The following is a 22,364-nucleotide window of genomic DNA, read 5'->3' as shown; positions in this document are numbered from 1 at the left end:
GTTTCTATTGTACATTCAAAATTGAATTGAAAAATAACTGACAGTACCTGAAGCTTTTTTTCTCTAAACAAATTTTTATTTCAGAGAGAAATGTAAAAAATGTGGACAGTTTAAAAAAACAAGACTTTACTGACATTTGATTAAGGAATTATAATTTAGTTTTGTCTAAGTGAGTACAACAGACAAATATGCATGAGCGCAAAAGACAGAAACAAAAAGATCATGCTGGTGGAAAGTCAACGAATGTTTGATGGCACCGCTGAAGAAAAGTCAGAAGGCTGGAGGGAGTCTACACGAAGAGTAGTTACATATTATAGTAGTGGATATTTAAATGGGAGAAGCTACACACAGTATGATTAAGAACTGCACATGTAGCATACAAATGTTACCAAACCAAATACACAATAAACCACTGGACTTGTTTGATTAGTTTTAAGTCTGTGGTTTGGCACCGGCGTTAAGTTCATCCAGCTGTTGATGATAAATAAAATAAGATATTAACAACATGGCACTTTTAATTGAATAATGCACGATCCTACAGAATGCTGGTTTCTCTGTGTAACGGAGTGTAAATTAGTTTAACAGCTTTTCAAACTAAAAGACAAACATTCACCTCAAATTGAATGCATCTAAAACAATTTAAGGTTTCCAATCAAAGGCAACTACAGGCAAATATTTTGCCCAGAAACCCGGAAACTAGAGGATTCCTCGTTCTGAACATGGACAGGTCACCTCGCTCACAACCACGCTTACATTTCACTGTGGTGATAGTTGAAGGCTTCGGGTGATGAGACTGAAACCAACACGTTCGGAAAGTTTGAAACCGTTAAAAGATGAAGATGATTCTCAGAGACTCACAAACCAATAAAAAGCATTATAAGTAAACAGTTTGTTCACTTTTAAGTAAAAAAAATGTCAAACTAGTCTTATAGTTAAAGCAAAATACTTGGAAAATGTGTCAACTGAGACTTCAACGTGAACAAAATGCAGGATTATCGCAAATATGTTTGTAAACAGTCTGTTGTCCCTGGCAGCTCTGTGGATCACAATTAAGATCAACAACTAAATGATGAATTAGTGTCAATGTTGTCAAGTAATCAAATTTTATTGAGGTCGCACTTTTGAAAAAGTGAGTCTTGGGTTTTTGAAAACAAATTAAAAATAGACAAAAATACTGTGAACACCTGATGGATGTTTGGAGGGAAGATGATGAAGATGATGTGATTGTGGGCTCCTGGTGGGTCGGCAGGGGGCCACAGGCAGTGATGGATTCAGAGGAGGATCGTGTGTGTGTGTGTGTGTGTGTGTGTGTTTATTAAGATCACTGTGCTTTCTTCTCTGCTCCTTTCGATCTTTTCACTCGTCAGATTTCATCTTCATCTGCGCCTGCATCTGAGTGATCATCTCCTGCATGCGTCTCAGCTGCGAGAAAGAAGAAAAACAAGGTTCCGTGTTTAGTCCTTCGCTCAGTGTTTTGTTTTCCTTAATGGCTGATGAGTAATGAGAACTAAAACCAGCAGGAAAAAGCTCAGCTCAGTAAACTTTATATGTGGTGAAAATACAGAAGTGGACCGATCGTTCCAGGGAAAATTCCTCTTCTGGGAATAGACTTGTTTCATGTCTCTAATAAACCGAAGATCTTTCAGAATACAAACATAATCAGGATTAATCGGGTTCATAACGCCCAAACAGCGCTAATAAAGGCATATTAAATCAAGTCTGACTTATTTCATTTATATGATATTTATATATTGATTTGCATTCATTTTTATTTTTCTAAACTTTGCATATAATTTACATAAGACAGACTTAACAGGATTTAACTCAACAGGAAGCTTTTCTATTTGAAAGTCATCACAGGTCAGACTTATAAACACTAAAGTTGCTCTCTATGATGTCTACTGCCATCTTGTGGCTCCAGATAGAAATGCACACGGGTCATTTTAGGTACTTATACTGAATAAAACTATTTTACCCTTTTTTCACATGGTTTTATGTGTTTGGATAAACATTTTGTAATTTGCCATTATTTACAAAGACATTAATCCATAAGACTGTGAGACTGGACATTTACCAGTTTGATTTCCTGAGAACAACACCATCTGTTTTTTATGAATCAATTATAGTCTTAATGGCTGGAAAAATGTAATTATTTAAAACCAATGAAATGTTTTTTAGACTCTAGTCCATCATTTTAACATCTGACCAGGAAGAGGCAGCAGAAAATTTGCCTCTTCACCAACTCTGGCCGTTTGATTATTAATGTGCAGAGTTCTTGTTAAATGAATAAATATTTACAGTTTTATTTGTCTGTGATTTACATGTAAACAGAAAGACAGATTCAAAACAATAACAGGTTCAGCTGACCTGCTGTGAACTGACACTGAACAATCTGTATTTTCCCTTTCATTAATTATTTCCTCTGCAGGAAATCATTTGTAACCTAGGGACTTTCAGAATAAAACGTGACGTCCTTGTGCGCAGGTCTAAGTGGCATTGATATTTCCTCCTACTCAAAACCTTGATAATAACAAATGGACCACTGTCACTGCAGCTTTGTGTTTTGGGATTCTCACATTACTGAGGTCATTCCCACCATAAAAACTGGGCCAGGACATCCAGGCAGGAAGTGATGGCGTTTCCTGCCTGGGCACAGTGTTTACAAACAGCTCCTCCGTACCCTGCCCACACACTAAGGTGAAGTGCAGCAGCAACACAAACAGGGCAATCAAAAGCAATCAGGAAGCTGGTTATTGCCCAATGACGTGCAGGGTCCATGACCCAACAGGAAAGCAATGCATATGGAAGATAGTGCAGTGAAAGAGACCATAAGCAAACTGAAGAATTTAGAGCTTTGCCTGGTTTGACCTCGACGTTTTTAGATGCATTGAATATTGACAAAAATGCAAAAGCAAAAAAGGGCCCCAAGTTGAATAAATGCTTTTATCGTTATATCCCATAATTTAACTTTTTGAGATATTTTAGCTGTGAAAACCTGCATGTATATGATGATAATTATTAACTTGCTTGTAAAACAACTTTTGTCTGATTACTTTCAATGGCAGAGGTGTACATTTGCTCTGTGTAAATCCAAAACTTTAACGAAAACCTGCGCAGATGTGTGTTTCAGAGACATCAGCTATAGGAGCAGCTTTTAAGTCTCTTTGGGTTGATTCTGATATTTCAGTAAATGAACAAAAACCAATAAAAAGGTAAAGAAAGGTAAATAAATTATTTTATTCTTAATGACAGAGCGCGGCTCACTCTGTTAAGCATGTACTCTCTAGTAAGACTGAGTTGCTAAAACAGCAGCCAGGTCAAATCTGGCACAGGTTGGAACTTTGCTATTTCATTCCCAGTCTACGTCCCTTTCTTTCCCTTTTTCTATCCACTGTTGCCATCATAATAAAGGCAAAATTCTTACAGCGACTCTTGCATGAATTGGGAACCGATCGTCAGAGATGTAAGTGGTTTTTGGTCTTGCGCAGAACAATTGAAGAACTTGACATTCTCATTTCTTACAGAAGTGTTGAAGGGTTAAGAAGGGAGCACCTAATATATGGAGGATTGTTTATAGGGATCAATAACTCATTTAACATGCTAAGGGCAAATGAGAACCTCAATAATACCAAGTTTAAAAAATCTTTTTATATGTTTTAAACCTCAGTTTTTGCAGCTTTTTTGCAGCTTTTCAAAAATGTAGATAAGGTGTGTGGGAGTTCTTACCTCGGCCTCTTTCTGTAGCAGGATCTGGTCCTTATCCATCACCTCCTCATCCGCATCTCTGCAGGAGAAAACATGAAATATTATTAACTTTGCTTGAAATCGTGATCAGATCATCTGCTGTTTCCCTGATATGGATTCACATCTCACCTGCCCGTTCTCTTCAGCCTCTCGGAGCGGAAGTTCTCATAGTGCAGATCCTGAGTCACCTCCTGCAGGTCCTGCATGTGGGTCCTGCAACACACAGACACGCAATCCCATCCTCACACACTAGAAGGCAGTATAGATCTGTTTCTCCAGCTAACCTTTACAACCAGTTTAATGAGCAAGAAGTTCAGATTACCCTTTTGCTGAAGGAGTTTTATTACTGAGGGGTTACTCACACAAGCATGGTGCGTAGTTTGAGGAAGTCATTGTGCTCAGGGTTCTCCACTTCAACCACTCCCCAGGGATAGAGACGACCACGGATCTTCTTCCCCTTCACCTCAATCAGCTGATTGGAACCGATCACAGCAAAGGGAATGCTCGCCTGGGGAAGGAAGATAAAGGTCAAAGGATCCCAGTGAGAAACAAAGTCAGATGGAAAGAGATTTGGAAAACAAAGGGGTCAGAGAACAGACAGAAACCCATACAGAGAAAAAGAAAGGTGTCAGAGAGGAAGAAAGGATGAATGGGGAGAGAATGGTATCCATCACTTCACCAGAAAAGATGTCGCCCACACAGCTGACATCAGCTGACATCAGCTGTGTGCCCCTCCCTCACCTTCAGGACTCTTGTCTGCTCCTTGAACTCCTCGTCCTCGTCGGAGTCTGCGTCAGGCAGCTGATAGATTCTGATCCCGTGCTCGGCGATCTCATCCAGGATCTGAGAAATGGAAAGAAGAGAAACATGAAGGGAGGCGGTGTTGTGACCTCATCACAGACTCCATGACATGTCCTTCTGAACGAGGAAAAATCGGGTCTTGAACCCTGTTCTCAGTCCAGACTCCAACAGTACAGACAAACAATCAGTAAACCATCGTCACTGTCAGAGATATTTTCCTTCTAAAAATATTTTTCATAGATGTCTCCGTACCGGCTGGGAATCAAACCAGGGATCTGCGGTACGACCACGTGGCTTGCGCTCTAACAGCTATCATGTGGGCCCCTGTATTCCGTGTTCATAAAGTTCTATATCCACTATGTGCATCTGATTTAATTCCGGCATGTCAGAGACGTCTGTAATTTATCTAAATACTGTGTATATTCGTAAAAATGGGTGCATTCGCTGTAACCTGTGTCATACGGACAAAATGACAGCTGCCGCTCTGACCCATAAACAGAAAGTAAGATGGCCCAACAGACTAATGGCAGGGTGTGAGTGAGTACCTGTTGTTGCAGCAACACGTTTAATTAAAGCACCCCACGGAGGAAAGAGGGGTGAGACAGAGAAGGTTAGACAGGAGAAAAATAATAACGGCCTGTGTGTGAGTGTGTGTGTGTAGGTGTGTGATTGTGTGTGTGTAGGTGTGTGAGTGTGTGTGTGTAGGTGTGTGTGTGTAGGTGTGGGTATGTTCTGAAATAGTTCTAAAACAGTCAGAAGCAGAGTTCTCACCCTGCTTCCCTCGCAGGCCGACCGGTGAAGAAACAAGTTAAAACAAAGGAGCTTTCTTCGCTGCGACCCTCAGGGACAGATGTCAGTATTTATTATTCTAAACATCAAAGCTGCATTTTTCTTTTGTGTTCTCCAGAGCAGACTTTTTAAATCCACAATGCAGTCTTAGATAATGCAGCCCAAAAATGTCAAATGTTGTTTTCCTGACTTTTTGGGTTCTTTCATGTACTGTAGTGCATAATAGGACAGTGTTGAGTCAGCCAGGAGCCTGGGAAGTGAGCGCAGGTTTTCCTACAGTGCACAGCTCCTGTTTGAGCCCTTGTTATGGCTTCTGCTTGTTTTCTCAGTGAGCTCTGTGCGAAGTGTGTGTGAGATAGTGTGTCTGCCGTGGAGGGTCGGGTATTGTTGTGGGGCAGGTCAAAAAACAAACAGGCTTCGCAGGACTAACAGCAGAGCGTGACATAAGACCAGACCCTCTTTTTCCTTCTTTTGCTCAAACACAATTTACAGATCCCTCTAACATGGTGGCTGGATAAACATCACTGTGGCGGGGCAGAGCCCGGAGAATTTTGGGAAGTTGTATGAAAATAAACACATGAGATACAATGGCAGGAAAAAACTAAACAAACAACAAATCTAGTCGCACATGAAGATAAGACAGATAAATTCAGACAAAATGCAATGAAACAGGAAAAACCTAAACGGAAGGCCAGTGATAAATCATTTAAATGAACAACTAACTGGATTGGCCCTCAGCAGAGTGGATACCACAGCGAAGGCCCAAAGTCCCCTTAGATTTGATGAAGCCCCAAAATTGCACAGACTCATACATGTTAGTTCTCTTAATGTGCCTGATTGTCTCTCATTACGATTGTTGTGTATCTGTTAAGTAGTTTTTGTGTAGTTCTGCTGACAAACAATCGTCAATCAAAAGAAAACCGGACAAGTTTGAAAATATAACCTTGTCAGTGTAGGTGGCTGAGAGAGCAGTAACATATTTCACATTAAAATTAAACATCCAGAAACGTCCTCTGGTCATTGCACAGATATGAGTCTGTCTGCCATCATCTGTTTCCAGACCTAACTAAGCCAATAGCTTCAAAATGGCTGTTTACCTGAAGTACTCCGTTCGGTAACGTGTGCTTAGTACGGCCTGACACCTATAATCAAGACCTCTCAGGGATCATCCCATGTCAAAATCACTGCCTGCTTCAAATCCCTGTTGTCTCCTTCTGATTTACTGTACACAATGTAAGCCTCAATCCCTAATGTAACACTGGCCTCTCCTCCTCCTTGTAGTTGTGTGTTTTTGTTGGCACAGAGATGCTGGCAGTGGGAGCCATTTTGACTTTATGATCATCCTGTCGGGCTATAATACCTCCCCCCCGCCCCTCCCTGTGCTGTTATGGTTGGCCGTGCAGGGTCCACTCAGGGCTGTCAGGGCGGCGGACAAACAATGCCACACAACACTCGGCCTCAGTATTAATTAGAAAAGGAAGCCCGCGATTTATCGGCTTATGTTTCAGGCTCACATCGTCGAGTCCGAAACATTGTTTGTGGAAATGTTTCGTCATGCTGGCCAGTTATGGTGAGTGTGAGGCTGGAGGCTGACGCTGTCCACTTAGAAAATGGGTCAGGAGTGAGATCAGGTGAATCATGGGAGACGTGTGATTCCAGTGAAAAGTCCGACTGATTCTGTTCCAGAAATAGCTGTATTAAACATACCATGGTGGTTATGTGCAGCCCAAATATAGAATACATGTGGTTCTATACATAGATCTAATTACAGATGGTGAAGTCATGAGGGACATGGCTAAGCAGATCTTCTCTAGAGTTGCACCATAACCTCAAATCATAATGTAGCGGGCTGCAAACCCATCATTACAGGGATCAACCATTTCATCGCGTCAACCTGCAGAGAGAATAATATTTTCAGGATTTGTTCATTCTCACAAGCGAACCCACAAAAATATGAATGACTCAAACACCTGCTAAGCACCGAGAACTTAATTTTGGACAAACAACATCGCAAAGAAAACAAATAGAAAAAAGCATAGGGACAAAAGGAGGGGATTGTGGTGAACACGTGCACAAACACACACACACAGTCGCAATTACACATTGACAGCTGAGGGCAGAGCTGACCAAAACTGCAACCGCGAACAATAGTTGGAAGTAGAAACATGTAGCAGAACAGTCATAGGAAATCAACAATGGAGAGTGAGAGAGAAAAAAACAATCTACAAAACAAAACAATCCAACTGCACCTAATCAACTACGATTGAGAAGAGCAGGAATGTAGGGGGTCGCAGGGGGACGCAGGGAGACGCAGGGGGTCGCAGGGAGACCCAGGGAGACGCAGGGGGACGCAGGGGGACCAGAGCAGCGGCACTTTTACGTAACATTTATGTAACCTCACTGCTGCCTGCCAGCTTCTGCAGAGCGGCCAGGGGACTGCAAAGGTGCATCGCTGCAATTAGAAGTAGTAATTCTGATTAGCTTTCAGTTAGTTTGAAACCTTGTTCCATACTGAGAAAACACCTTTAGGGGCAGGGGCCCTCTTTTTCCAAGACTGCAGAGTTTATTATTAAAGGAAAATGGACCACGGTGAGCATTAAGTCCTTTTTCCTGTGCGCTCTCTGTCCTTTTATGAGATTCCTGTAGGTCAAACTGTGTCTCCAATCCAGTGGATAAAAAGTGCTTAGTCTGTCCTCTTTCATGTCCTTACTTTAATGCAGTATGTTCTTCAGTGGAAAGAGCTAAAATGAGATGTGATGCAACAACAAAATTTAAGCAGCTGCCATTGGTCCACGTGACCAATAGCTTCACACTTCCTAAAATAAGAAAAATAATCTGTAAAAGAACACAACTCAGGTTACTGTATGGATTCCCCACAATGTTTTATACAAAAGATCACGTAAGGCCCTCATAATAAAAATTATACTGGTGAATTTATCTGTAAGTCAATACTGTAGTGCCAAGCCAATAAACTATGTGAAATATGAGTTCTGGACAAGCAGAAACATGGCCTCACATCCCCCATGAAATCCAACCCCTTCTGAAGAGAGATACATCATCCTCTCCCGTTGTAAATCCAGGTCCTGAATGGTAGAAAGCATTTTAAGATTCCAGCGCAGGCTGCTTTCTTTCACTCTCAGTTTGAAACGATTGGAAAGTTGCTCCACTGTCTTCTATCAACAAACATTTAAATGCATGATTAAAAGAGAGCATTAAACCAGGCATCTGCCAACGAAAACATTTACTCTCAGGGTTTCTGAGCTGTCTGTTGCTCTATAAAGACTCAATTACAAGACAGAGAGAAAGAAAGATTTACAATCGGGAAAAATATTGAAATAAAAAATCTAAGTAATAATAAACTCTTACTACTTTTCTAAATAAATACAAAAATTAAGTGCTGATGATAAGACACATGAAAATAAATGCTTCTCTCTTGCTTCTCCCTTTTGGTACTAACTCCGGCCTGCAGGGAGTCTGAGGTGGTCAGAGAGCCCCAGCAATACTTAATGTAAGGGGGTTGGAGGGATTTACACCTCCTACGACACGATCGAACACACACACACACACACACACACACTCACTCACTCTCATATGATTGGTGGATTGGTACCATCTGGTGCCAGGAGAAGAAAAAAGTGTTGAGTGTGCAGAGTTTTGTTGCTTCAGGACAATGGAGAGGTCAAAAATATGCTCGCACTTTCAGCCACTGTGCCACAGAGTCTACAGAGCGACTCCCTCTGGCTCCTCAGATCCAATCTTCTACCAAAAGAACCAATACACATAAGCGGCACAGGGAAAAACAATCATTTTTTGTTTAGAGGATTAAAGATACTAGGATGCACGTACAGGAATTCCAGGTCTATCTGCCAGTGGACGATCCTGACTGGAACAGCAGAGGAAGTCGCCCAACCATAGCAACAAGAAGGCATCATATGAGTAACGCTGATCAACACACTCTCAGGCACATACGAACACACACCCACACTGCTATTGTCTCGGCTAAGTATTAGAACAGTTGAGACCACCCACCTCTCCCTCTGATCAAAAAGCATGGAGAGGAACAATCGAGCCATTCATGTTATCTCGTGTTTAAGTACGATTTAGAAGGGGACAGTGCGAGTTTAAGATTTTTTCATCCACACACACCACGTTCTGTGACTTGAGCTGGCAATCAAAAGGGTCTCAACGGTAAACCCAGCAGCTAAAAGTGACTCATTAGCAGCGAGGCAAAAGTCCAGAAACCATAGCTACAGGTTGGTCTCCAAACAAGGGCCCCCCCCCTGTTTTCACAGTGTAGTGGGAGCCGATGATTGTGTGTAATAGAACTGCCTGTTCTATGAGGCAAATATGTATATTTGTTGTTTTAAAATCTGCAGAGACGTGGAGCATGCCCTGGCACAATGCCTGCTTGAGGGCAGAAAAATAAATATGTCCGCGTGTTTGAAACACAGGCAGGAAAAGCACAGGCCGACCAGGGACTCATATACATTACACACAAACACACACAGGAGCATTGAGGGAGAACGGAGGTAATGACCGTCAACAACTTTACTCGTTTGGCACCAGAGGAGACATGTACAAAGAAAAAATTAATCAGTCGCCTCTACCTGCCTTATCATTTCCTGTCCCTGCCCAACAGATCCCACCATAGACTTTTACCCTCTGTTTACCCTCCTTTTTAAAACTGCTTCGCTTTCTGTTAATTCCATTTAAGAAACCCTGGTGACAATACTGGCCAGATCGAGCAGTCCAGTCCACGGATAATGTGTCCCAGTGGGGTCGTAGAGAGCTGGTTCACACAGCGGGAATGTGGCTGAGCGGCTGGGGGAGACAACAGCCAGTCAGACAATGAGGGGAAAACAGGACAGGTCCTCGGCCAGGGGTGAAATATGGCCGCTAAGGAGACAAACATAGGGGGACGTATAGGACTGTGGATGGGAGACGTTGAGCAGAGATGGATGCGTAAAAGACTCGGAAGAAGGGAGAAGAAAGTCAGAAGATGAGGGAAGCAACGAGAGACGTGGGGAGGAGGTTCAGACGGAACACAGAAGGGAGTGGAGGGAAGAAAAAGGGTCTGGACTATTGTCTGCTGCGAGAACAGAGGAGGAGCTGGGTTCTCCAGCCCTTACTGACCTCTGGCTTAAAAGGACAGCCTGCTAACTTTTCATTCAAATGAAGGCCTAGTACACTGCTTTAAATGCAGCTGTTATACTGCTGATCATTTTAAAAACCACACAGCAGAGTTTCAGATGTTTGAAGATGCTTTTTCTCACTTCTAGGCTGTGGTTATTTGTTATTTATGCATTTCACCAGCATGAGAAAAAATAACATGGGTTAACTAAGTTGTAGTAAAGAAATCTCACATCTGAAACTTAACCCAAACCAAAAAATGTGATTTGATTGGATTGTTTTAGTTACAGAATTACTTGAATAAACAAATCTTTAGTTCAGACAAAAGCAATCATTTTTACCTGCTTCCATTGGGGTTCTAGAATAAACCAGCTGCATATTGTCATCTCTGTTCAAACTGAGATACAAAACAAAAATCCAAAGCAATTTGAGACTAAAGCCTCACACAGGATATGACTGAAAGGTCCCAGACTGAGAGGATCAGCCCTTCAATATACCCTCCTCGGGGCATTTAACGAGCCGGTGACTACAGAGACCCCGGGGAACGAAATTGGCATTAGAGAAAATTAAAAAAGAGGACACGAAGAGGCAGAGGAAGAAAGTAAGAGGTAGCTGGGTGAGGAGCTGGCAGCAAAGGAAGGTCTGGGGGAGAAAGAAAGCAGAACTAAGGGGATGAAGGCTGAACGGTGTCCTGTAGAGCCTGAGCCGTACAGGACAGCAGGTTCTGTCTAGTTAGTGGAACAGCCTTCACACTAGTGCAGGAAACTTTTATTGTTCTGTAAACGCTGTTCCCCCTTAATAATAAGACAAAACACTGGACGAGCCCTGAGGGGAAGGGGGACTTATTTACTGGGCGACAAATGTCTTAAAACGGTGAGAAAGTAACCTACAAAAAACAAACTGTTGAATACTATGGGTCAAACACAGGGGGATATCAATCATGCTTTCTGGCAGGTTCTTGGCTGCTCTGACCTCAAAGGAAGGCCTGGTGCCTCAGTGCACTGTACGAGACTGTATGGCAGGAATCAGGCACGTACACCTAAGAGCCACTTCAGTTAATCTGATCGAACCAACGAGTACTAAAGACAGATACATTTGTTCTCCTGAGAGACACTTAGAAAGACGAATGGGGTTATAACTGTGTTAACATGCAAAAATAAATAACTGCAATAAATCAATTCTGAATGTACCTGAATAGTAAAGTCAATATTTTAATGTCACACCACATTTTCAGTATGAGATCTTGGAGTAAGACACAATATAATGAGTCAACACATCATCAGAGACCTGTTTACAATGAAGATGCTTGGAGGCTGTGACTGTGTCCCTATGTGAACTCTCTGTTCAACTGTGATAAACAACTGCTGTATCCTTTTTAATAGGGACAAACGTATATACAAAGTTTCTCTCCTATCTGTACTAGATTACTGCCATAAACTAATAATATCCATCAATAATTGTATGGTATTTGAAATACACTGACAGACATGTTAATCTCCACAGAGGCTCCATTGCAGGATACTTATTTTAACAAATTGAGATGAAGATAAAAGTTTTGTGTGCCAAGAATGTGACTGAGAAAGCAATTGCAGAAATAACATACACTCCTGAGGGGACAGTGCCATTCCTAAATGTGGGGGCAGATTGCTCAATTAACCCTCTGAATTTCCTGACAATAATTGTTTGTCCAGGAAATCATTAAATACAGTCAATCTAAATTCAAACAAGTCTTTGAATGTGCATCAGAACTTCTAAAAATTCAAAAAGTAGTTCCGAAATAATCATGTCTTCTTCCCGAAGAGAATTTTATGGAAAAAGTACGTGTATATGTGTGTGTGAATGTGTGTGTCCATTTTGTTGGAGTCAGCATCTAATTGCTCCTTAGTGTACACTGGGAAATGTCTGTTAAGGGTACACTTAGCAGCGCACGTGATAAACTCTGCTGGACAGATAGTGATAGTGACAGTTTGCCAGCAAAGGAGTCAGATCAGAGTGATACAGCTGCAGTATCTTCCGCTGCCACACTGTAATTTCCCACTCTGCTGTTATTGGCTACACATTGACAGTGTATGATGTCCAACAACAAACTGAATGAAAGCAAAACATGGTCAGATTTAAACAAAATGGTGCCAAAAGTCCAATCAACACAGCTGACCTGCTTGCACGCTGCCAGCTGGATCAAACAGCCAACGCGTTTGGGGGTTTTCTGTAGTTTGGGGAAGGGGTCAGCACTGGCAGGAAACATGGTTTTTGTTCATCTTAAGTGCCAAAGGAACACTCACACAAGGTTTGAGGAAGGTCAAAACACAAAACAACACTACAGAGTACAATTAAACTGGTAGGTCCTCTTAAGGTCAGCGCCGAGGAGGAATGTCACCCTTCACGGTGGTTAAAATACAGGCTTAATCACTGAGCTCTCAGCTTTTGATACTGTGACAAATGTGATATCCTGTTGTCTTTGGAAATACAAGACGAAACGTTTGTGTTTGTAAAACCTTAAACCGTGACCCCTCATTTTGCTAAAATGCTGCATCAGCCATTTTAACTATTCTGGCTGTTGACTGTTTTGAACAAAACAGACTTCCAGAGCTGGACTCCAGTGAGTCGACCCGCCCGAGCAGGCCAGACCACCAGCTCCGAGCGCTGAATGAGAGGCGGGTGGGAGGTCTGGGCATGTAAGGGCAGGTGGGGAGACAGTCGGACTTCCAATTAAAAAACACAGTGGAGTCGGCTGAGATGAAAAAGTAATTTGAAACTTAAGCCCAGCACACCACCCACATACTTCTGACCTAGGACATGATGCAACTAATGTTAACTCTTATTATTGGCTTTCAGAGAATACACATGATCTTCCTGATTGGTCTGGTTTCCATACTCATGGATGCTCATGTCAGGAACAGTAGGAAGTTTAGGGAGGTGCACGTGCAGACAGGCAGACACTTGGTTTTTCCATTTTCTAATGGCTAAACCATAGAGATGAAGATGGAATAAAAACAAACACATAAAGAAAAAAAACTGAATGTCAAATCTAAGGGTAGGTTTATTATGGTATACTGTATCCAGGAACAAGGGGACAGCTGTGCATGTGTACATCCAACTCACCCTCCTCTTCAGGCGATCCCTCTCCCTCAGTGTCAGCGTGTCAGCCTTGGCGATGACTGGAACGATGTTGACTTTGCTGTGGATGGCCTTCATGAACTCCACATCCAGAGGCTTTAGACTGGGAAAGGGAAAAAAGGAGAGAAGAAGAGACAGAAAAAGAGAAACCTTCAGAGAGGTCAATTGGATTATGAACTGAGAGAGCACTGAGAGACTGAGGTTGAAAGGTCAACTGTATATGTGTAGCAAACAGCAGCTTTACTTGCATGTAACAGCTCCCTTATTTTGACAGAGGCTTTGCCTTGGTATCTGCGTGGTGGTATGGTGTGATCATTGTTCTATATTCTACAGCACAATGTGAATGATTTAAATATGTTTCCCAGTCTTTTTATATCCGGGTTAGGGTTAGTTACTGCTGTAGACATGACAAACTCAATTGAGAAGAATTGTCTTTGTTTGTTTACCCGTGTCCAAACGGAGATATGAAGTAGAAGCAGCAGTGCACCCTGTTGTCCACAATGTGTCTTCGGTTCAGTCCGCTCTCGTCATGGAGGTACCGTTCAAACTGATTGTCAATGTACTGGATGATGGTCTTGAAGCTGACGTCAGAGGCGAACAAGATGAGAAATGGATAGAAGCCTCATTAGTTACACAAAGTTACCACAAAAACCCTGTTGTACCAGATCTAAAACTCAATGGACAAATTCTGCTGAGACAAAGTAAAGAGGAAGCAACTATATTAATGTGACTTCATGCCTTTTGCAGTTATTTGCTGTTCTAAAAATATAGCAACACCAGGTCCATCCACAGGAAATACAGGATAGGGGAGGCCACACTAACATCTGGATAGCGCACACACACACACACACACACACACACACACACACACACACACACACACACACACACACACACACACACACACACACACACACACACACACACACACACACACACACACACACACACACACACACACACACAGTTGAAGGAAACATAGAGCATGCAGAGGAAAAAGATGTAGGAAAATGAGTTTAAGGTGAAACTTAAGAAAGGGAGTTTGAGGTCAAGAGAGAAGAATGAGTCTCCACACTGGACAGGAAGCACGTCCCAAGTTATTATCACTCCTCACTCCCCCACAGCACACAAACACACCAGTCCTGGCTGTTGATTGCGTCGCCGTATCCAGGGGTGTCGACCACAGTGAGACGAAGCTTCACTCCTCTCTCTTCAATCTCAACAGTCGATGCTTCAATCTGCACCGTCCTCTCAATCTTCTCTGTGGAACGCAAGAACAATAATAATCACTATCTCTCAACTCTATTTTAATGACTGCAGGGAAGGAAGTAAAAGTATGACTACATGCTCCACTGGCCAATGGCTGAGTCAACACAACTATAACACAACACAACTATAAAATAGTAACAATAATATATCAAATATATATATATATATATATAAACAATGAGGTTTTGTCATCTAAAAGGACTACATGTTTTCTTATCTGTACATACTGACCCGGGGGGGCACGGATAATTGTTTTCAAGCCAGAACAAGTCCTAATCTAAGTCAAGTCATAAGAAGGGCAGGGTCATATTTTGAGACTAAAGCATTCCCAGCATTCCTCTTGAAGCACTGCTCTGCTGGAGACATTGCAGCAGACATTTCTGTATTATTACAGTGTGTGTTTTTGTGCAGGTTCATGTATGTGTGTGTGTGTATGTGTGTACTGGGGAGTATACCTGCGGCACCAGGGATGAAGCGTTCAGGGTAGAGATCAGTGAGAAACAGGCTGTTTATAAGTGTCGATTTGCCCAAACCAGACTCCCCTGAAAACCACAGAGAATGAAAAATAAAGCTCTATTCTCAAAAGAAATCTAGCTGAAGTCTCCATTGTAAGAAAAGAGTTGGTAACTCACCTACAACCATCAGGGTAAATTCAAAGCCTTTCTTCACAGATTTTCTGTGAACTTGGTTTGGAAGGTTGGCAAAACCTACATAACCTCCGGCATCTGGGAACTGCAGAAAATAGAAAGATAACAAAAATAAAGTTCAGGAACTATTACTGACCGGGTATAACAGGGACATTATTTATGTCATTTAATATCATCTTCTATATTTCACAGTGTTCTTAACTCAGTAAATCTACTAACCAACTCTCTCCTGACATCAGTTTATGAGGGAAAGTGTTTGTAAAGGTAGTGAGATTGATGATGATTCATATCATCTAGAAATTGAAACAGGCAATAAAACCAGGCTATGAAACACTAGCATTTATACAGGATATCCTCCCTGGATGCCTGTGTAAGTGTGTGTGCATGAGATTACAAGTACCCTGAGTCTTAATCACCATGGCTTTACCAGAACCTTCTTGTTCACTGTGTCGGTGTGTCATACTTTCTCAATAACTTCATACAATTTCATCTTGTTACTTACCCTCCCTTTTTCAGACATGGCTCCTGTTTACTGGACGTCTGAAGAGCTTACTAGTAAAAACACCTAGAAGAAGAAAAAAAAAGTGTTAACTTAAAGAGGTTATTGTTAAAATAGGTATTTAATCCGACTCGTAGGGAAATTCTTGTCAACAAAACTTGAGAACTTCATACAACTTTCACGTACAGTAGATAAGTAATGGGTAAAATCGCTTGTCTCTTTGTTTACATCATAATATTTCCCAACCATACAGTCAGCAATCAGATCGGCAAAAGCACATCGAGTCCACGTTAATTCGGGCCGGGGACAACACTGTTCCAACACTATCATATGGAAGGAGCAGAGATTAAGAGCTCTGGGCAACAGGTTTGTTCCTATACACCATTTAAACTGTCGCAGCCCAGTGTACCCCCTGCTCCTGCCCAAATATACGACCCTGAGCAGACGACAGAGCAACAAGCTCGGTTGATAAATTAGCCACATAATGACTGAGCAGGAAGAACAGGCTCCATTTTATCACCAACACACTGGCCCTTGACAGGTGGAGTGTGATAAGCATTAGAAAGAGGCAGGCTGCAGTGTGCTGCCAAACGGAGATGCACTCTGGTTACGTAATGGTAAAAAAGGCGGCATGGGAACCCGAACTGACCTCGCTCATTTGGGGAACCATTTCACACTGTTAAATTCATTAGGCAGTAGTCGGGGGGCCCTCTGTATCTACATGAAAGAGGCCAGAGATCTCTCATTCTGACAGGGTAGTTTCATCGAGCCCACAAGTGGAACAATGGCTGTTTATCCCTCTGGTTCCTGAAGCCTTTCCTATACAGAGCCGCTCAGCTGGGGAGGAGGGAGAGCACGTGCCTCAACCCTGACCACATTCAGGACTGGCCACAAGCAGGACAGCGAGGGGAGACACCAGCCGAACGGATAACCCGATGAAATATTATCGTTATATATAGTTTTTTATAAAAGTAGAAATATATATCTGTAAAAGTGTATAATGAAATTAATAATGAAAACAAGACTACAAGTCTAGGGTCAAGCTATGTTTGGCAGCTAAAATGTTTGTCATGTTCATCATCTTCAACAACCTTTTTGACCTGATGATGAAACTAAATCAAAAGTCCAAGGAGTGCCAAAGTTATTAAAATGTATTCTTAGGAGAACTTTGATGTATAGACAGAATATCATTGCAATCCATCCAACATATGTAGGGGTAAATCTAAAATATCAACTTTAGTCATCATGATAGAGAAAACCAAAGTAATCAGGATATATCCTCTGGAAAGCATGAATCTCTGAGCCACTACATTAGTTTCAGCCCTGAAACACGACAAAGACGACAAAAAAATGTGTTTTCATTGTTAATGAACATCTAAGTTAATGTAGCGGCTCACACAAGCTTATCCGTGTGTATCACACACATACACACCCTTCTATTCTTTGACGGGCTCTGTGGGAAACCAGCATTAGTCCAGCAGCAGATTAATTAAAACGTTCAAATATCGCAGTTGTAATATCACAAAGACAACACAACAGGACAGACAGGCGGGAGGCACACTTCAATAATACTCTCTTAATAATGGCCATTTAATCGGCCAGGCTGCTGAGCTGCTTACACACACATACACATGTCTATCAACAGGCCAGACATGGGGGAGATTAAACTGCTTCAGCCAAAAGGGAAAAATGCCACCTTAGCAAAGCCAAAGTTGTTGGCATGTCGGGCATTTACAGTTGATTTATTGGCTGGAGTGAAGCCACAAAGGGGGCAGCAGTACGAGCAGAACTATTCACCTTCCTGACAGGCAGGGTCAAGGGTCCGAACACCCCCCCTCCGTGGATTAAGAACTTTCTGTTCTTGGTGGAAACACTGAAGCAATAATTTCACACCATGGAGATTTTTGTGATCTCAGTGGCATTACAACAACTATGGTAATTTACTGGCATGTGATCATGGCAACAGGGACCCTGGAGCTACTCAGAAAAATAAAGTGATGTTTGGCCCATGTAGAACACACAGACATAAACAACAATACCCATTGATATGGGGTGTTGGCTGTAATTATGTCGCCCTTGGAGACCAAAGGTATTAGCAATAGTCAACAGTAATAAATATATTATGCTGGTGTTAAAGTCGTGCTTTTAAAAACACTTACAATTATGAGACCATAGAGAAGAGGAAAAAAGCCACAATAGGCGGAATATAAAAGCCTTTCAACCCGGAGGAAAGCAGCCAGCTCACACAGAGTTTAAAGCACAGGATGGAACGTTAATGAAAATGGGGACAGGAAAGGAAATGACTATAAACATAGAATAGAAACAATTTGTTCATATCACAGCTGCTGTATGGTACAATGGACTTTAGGTGGGAAAAGCTCAATGATTAAATGTCAAACTAAAACTGAAAGTCAGGTAAAAGGTATAGGTTTGGTCAAAAGGTAATTATTGCAAACCAATGGAGAATGTGTATACTGTATATACACATGTATACATATATCAATATTGTGGGGAAATTTAAATCACTTAGCAAGAGTGAGCTGAACTGATTTACAGCAATATTGAAACAGAAGAATGTTTGCATCAATGTGAGGATGTACTTTAATTTTAATGTATTTACTTTGCTGTATATCATACATCACTAGATACAGTTATACGATTTTATTCATCGCATTTTTTTCTCTCAATACCTTATTAAAATAAAATTATATTTGCTCAAGTCTAAGTTGATATTATCCAAACCCAAAGCTGATTAGTCATGATTCTATTATATACAAAATAAATGTAGATATACAGCTAAAAGATCTCAATAGTTAGATCGCACAACAAGTCATTTGATATAGAAAACTGTAAAAAAAATCACCATCACACTATCCTCACGCACCAGGTGGCATCAATCAAATGTATTTTTTTTGTCCACCTAGTTGTAAAAAACCCAAATTATGATAATTAGAAGTTTATCTCTTTAAATGATTGATAATTAACTTAAAATAAGTAAACAAAATAACTTAAAACAACAAATTAGTCATCCAAAAGATGATAAAAAAAATTTGATCAACACGAATTTAATAATTTCAGCTTTAAAGAAAATAAGAGTTACTTGCATACCTAAACTGAAGACTAGCCCCATCGACAGCAGACGATATTCACTGAATTTACTTGACCGACTGCAGCATAGAGTGGGCGAAAACAACTCAACTTTCAAAAAGACAGTTTTCCTGTTAACACAATAAACGAGGGATCAAAGTTATTTTTAATGTGCTTTTCTTCCTCAGATTTTTCCACATATGGTTCCGTGAATAAAGATGTCTTGCTGTGTAAAATCAATCAAGCCTTTGGCACAATGGCGCACGTCCACTTGGGTTTGTCGACGTGAATCAAGTTTTGTTTTTCCATTCACACCCCAGTGAAAAACGGGAGGAAACATCCCCTTGTAGTTTACAGTGTCAGACAAATGTCTTCCCCAGCGCTTCTGTGTCGTGCCAGTGTTTGTGGGAAGAGGTCGTAGGAAGGGGAAAGGTCAGAGAGGGGTGAAGGTGCTGGATCAGAGGCATGGGGGGGGGGGCGTCTTTCTGTTGTCCCTCTGATATCAAATTCATCTGTGGAATTAAAAGGGAAACTGCCGGCCTGAGATTACAGCTCACCCAGTCAACCATGGTGCCCGTAATGTTCACAACCCAGCGAGAAAGGAAGTGAAATATGTGCGTTTTCACTGAACACAAGCAAAGATTGATGATAATTCTTCAATGGTGGCCCTCCGCCACAGACACATCATTGAAATGCGTTATTGTTTGCCAATGTTATTGTGAAGTTGTCTAAACATCAAAAATTTTGCGCAAATATGCCTCTCAACCAAAGGTCAGGAACTGATCGATGATAGAAAGTTTTTCCAGAGGCCAGGAATGTTTTGCAAGAGGACTAAACAGGAAATTCGTGAAAGTTCATGTGTGGAATGGTTGTTCTTATGCAGATCCGGCATGAAACGAGTTTGGGAATATGGTGGCCCTGTGAATACTGATGAGAACATGAACTGAGACAATGAGGCAACAGAAACTTAAAGGGATATTCACCCCAAAATGAAAATTCACTCACTACTATGCCAATGGAGGGTTAGGTGAAGTCATTGAGTCCACAAAACAAATCCAATACAATTGAAGTTAATGGTGACCACGTCTTCCAACGTAAAAAAACCAATGTATTAAAGGCCTCCATAATGTTTCTGTGTAAAGTTTCCATAAACCAACATGAACGTGGCTCCACAGGAGAATATCAGAGGCGATTTTGGCTTAAAACATGGAGTAAATGACGCAGTTTCAGGTCAAATTTGAATATCAGGGCGTACAGACACTTGGATGACAGTATGGAGGCATTTATGTATTTTTTTTCTGTTGTTTTGTTTACCCCTGAAACTCCAAAAGTGTTTTATGGACTCAAACACTTCACCCTCCACCTCCATCGGGCATAGTGCTGAGTAGGTAATGAGTGGATTTTCATTTTTGGGTGAACTATCCCTTTAAGTGTTTAAAAAGTACTGGATTTATGATCATGGTTTTTTAATATGTGAAGAGGAGGAGCCCTTCACTTGTGTAACTGTGTCAGACATGTCCAAATAATGAGCTTCAGTCCCACTTAGTAGGTGGTTGTGTGAGTGTGTGTGTGAAACGTGTGTGTGGAGGCCTGTGGATCTGAACCACCACACCCAGTCTGTCTGTCACTGAGTTTACCACAACAACGACTGGGACAATGACATTAAACTTCGCACCAGCACCATCAGTTACGCGCCATAGTTCCCCTCGAGAGAAACATCCATTTCCTCTATAAAAGCGTGTTTTTTAATGGACGGAGTGAGAGAGAAACTCGGCTCTGGGAAGTTGACATGTCAAACTTTAGCAGGCAGCAGTTGTTAGCGCGCCTGGTGTCCTGTTGCCAGCTCGGCTCCAACTGTCCGAGGCTCCTCGGGGGGGAACCTTCCTCCTCCAGCTCCGCCTGAACCCCGCAGCTTTGTCACAAACACACACGACAACATGGAGTAACCAGCGGACAGTGTCTTACCTCAGCGGGATTGTTCCTAATCAACGGGAGCTGCTCCTTTTCTTTTTTTTTAGACTCTCGCCGCCGTCCCAGCCCAGGAAGGGAAACCCGGAAACCGCTCCCGAGAGTCCGCCCCTCGTCCGCGAAGCTTCTCAGCGCCAACGGCCGTCGAGCTGCGCCACCGACGCCATTACGGCTCCGGGACAGGTGCCGCTGAGCCCTGGAGACACATTGAGAGTCAGATCCAACATGGCTGTTTGAGGTGTTTCAGTTTCTTACACGCGCTCCTCTCTGCCCGCTGATTTCATGGAAAACCTTTATAGCAATTGACTGAAGTACGTAGGAGTCAGAAATTTAGGTATTTTACTAGTATATGTTCTTTTTTTGCCATTTTGAATTTGTATTCCACTTTTCAGAGGCACTGTAGCTGACTTTGTATTCCTATATTGATAGAATATGCACTATCTCAGATATATAACTATCTCTATAAGCACAACTCAATAAATAAGTCACTTATAGTCCATAGAAATGATTCAGCTATATTGATAATTGTTCTCGATGAAGAACGTGTAGTTGTTCCAGTTTCTCAAATATGACCATTTGCTGCTTTTCCTTTGGATGAAAGTTGAAGATGGGACAACGTCAACCAGCTATGACCCAAAATCCCTGCATTTCTCAACATCTGAATGATAATAAACCTATTATATAAAATCTAATAGTGATTGATATTTCAAGTGTATTTTCCTGATTTTACTTACATGATTTTACGTGAGTGGCATCTTTGAATTGTAATTTTACACTGTGGTATTGATGCTTTTATTTAAAGCATCTAAATACTATAAGTTTAATGAACTGTATTATTAAAACGGGAAACCTCCAGCTGCCAAATACTAAATTGGAGAGGGGACCAAGTTAATAATACATTTCTTATTGGTAGAAATGTGTATTATTATGTTTTGATATCGACCATATGTCCAAAATATGTCCATAAACCATATAAATTCCCAGAATGTGTTACAATCTGAAATCCAATGGTTGAAAATGTAAATTAACTGTAAATTTAAACACATTTATTGTTTAGGGGTCATTACAAATCTCTATGGGTGGTGCATCACTGCCCACCCCACCAAATAAATATTAAAACACAAATAAATACATATACACAAGAACATAATATAAAAGTTAGATAATAAATAATGAACACAAAACATTCATTATCACACAATTCTTGCTATGAATTCAAAACTGAACAAAATGAATAATCAAAGCAAACACGCATTGGTAACGAAACAAAAACTATTTTGTTTAATCATACAACTTTTGTAACTGATATGTGA

The 22,364-nt window shown here is 41.4% G+C and overlaps 1 protein-coding gene across 1 annotated transcript; it reads right to left on the bottom strand.

Moving 5' to 3' along the window:
- Positions 1 to 54: 54 nt before the first annotated feature.
- zgc:63587 (uncharacterized protein LOC393431 homolog) lies at positions 55 to 21,172 on the bottom strand. The gene is made up of 12 exons (XM_053420430.1): positions 21,049 to 21,172; positions 16,000 to 16,062; positions 15,483 to 15,582; positions 15,306 to 15,392; positions 14,719 to 14,842; positions 14,028 to 14,162; positions 13,567 to 13,684; positions 4,486 to 4,587; positions 4,107 to 4,252; positions 3,874 to 3,957; positions 3,727 to 3,784; positions 55 to 1,422 (listed from the first exon to the last, which is right to left on the bottom strand). The coding sequence occupies exons 2-12, from the start codon at positions 16,015 to 16,017 to the stop codon at positions 1,357 to 1,359; spliced, it is 1,038 nt and encodes a 345-aa protein (XP_053276405.1). The 5' UTR covers positions 16,018 to 16,062; positions 21,049 to 21,172; the 3' UTR covers positions 55 to 1,356.
- Between the last annotated feature and the right edge of the window lie 1,192 nt (positions 21,173 to 22,364).

The sequence above is a fragment of the Pleuronectes platessa genome, chromosome 4 (assembly GCF_947347685.1).
Source record: "Pleuronectes platessa chromosome 4, fPlePla1.1, whole genome shotgun sequence".
NCBI lineage: Eukaryota > Metazoa > Chordata > Actinopteri > Pleuronectiformes > Pleuronectidae > Pleuronectes > Pleuronectes platessa.
The sequence above is the reverse complement of the archived record's forward strand: the minus strand, read 5'-3'. Positions and strand labels throughout refer to the sequence as shown.

Bases quoted from the DNA above. Each gene is read 5' to 3' on its own strand.
- zgc:63587 (XM_053420430.1), bottom strand. The intron at 14,843-15,305 runs GTATACTCCCCA...TGCGTTCCACAG, and splicing joins CTTCATCCCTGGTGCCGCAG to AGAAGATTGAGAGGACGGTG. The intron at 14,163-14,718 runs GTGTGTTTGTGT...CTCTGACGTCAG, and splicing joins GCAATCAACAGCCAGGACTG to CTTCAAGACCATCATCCAGT.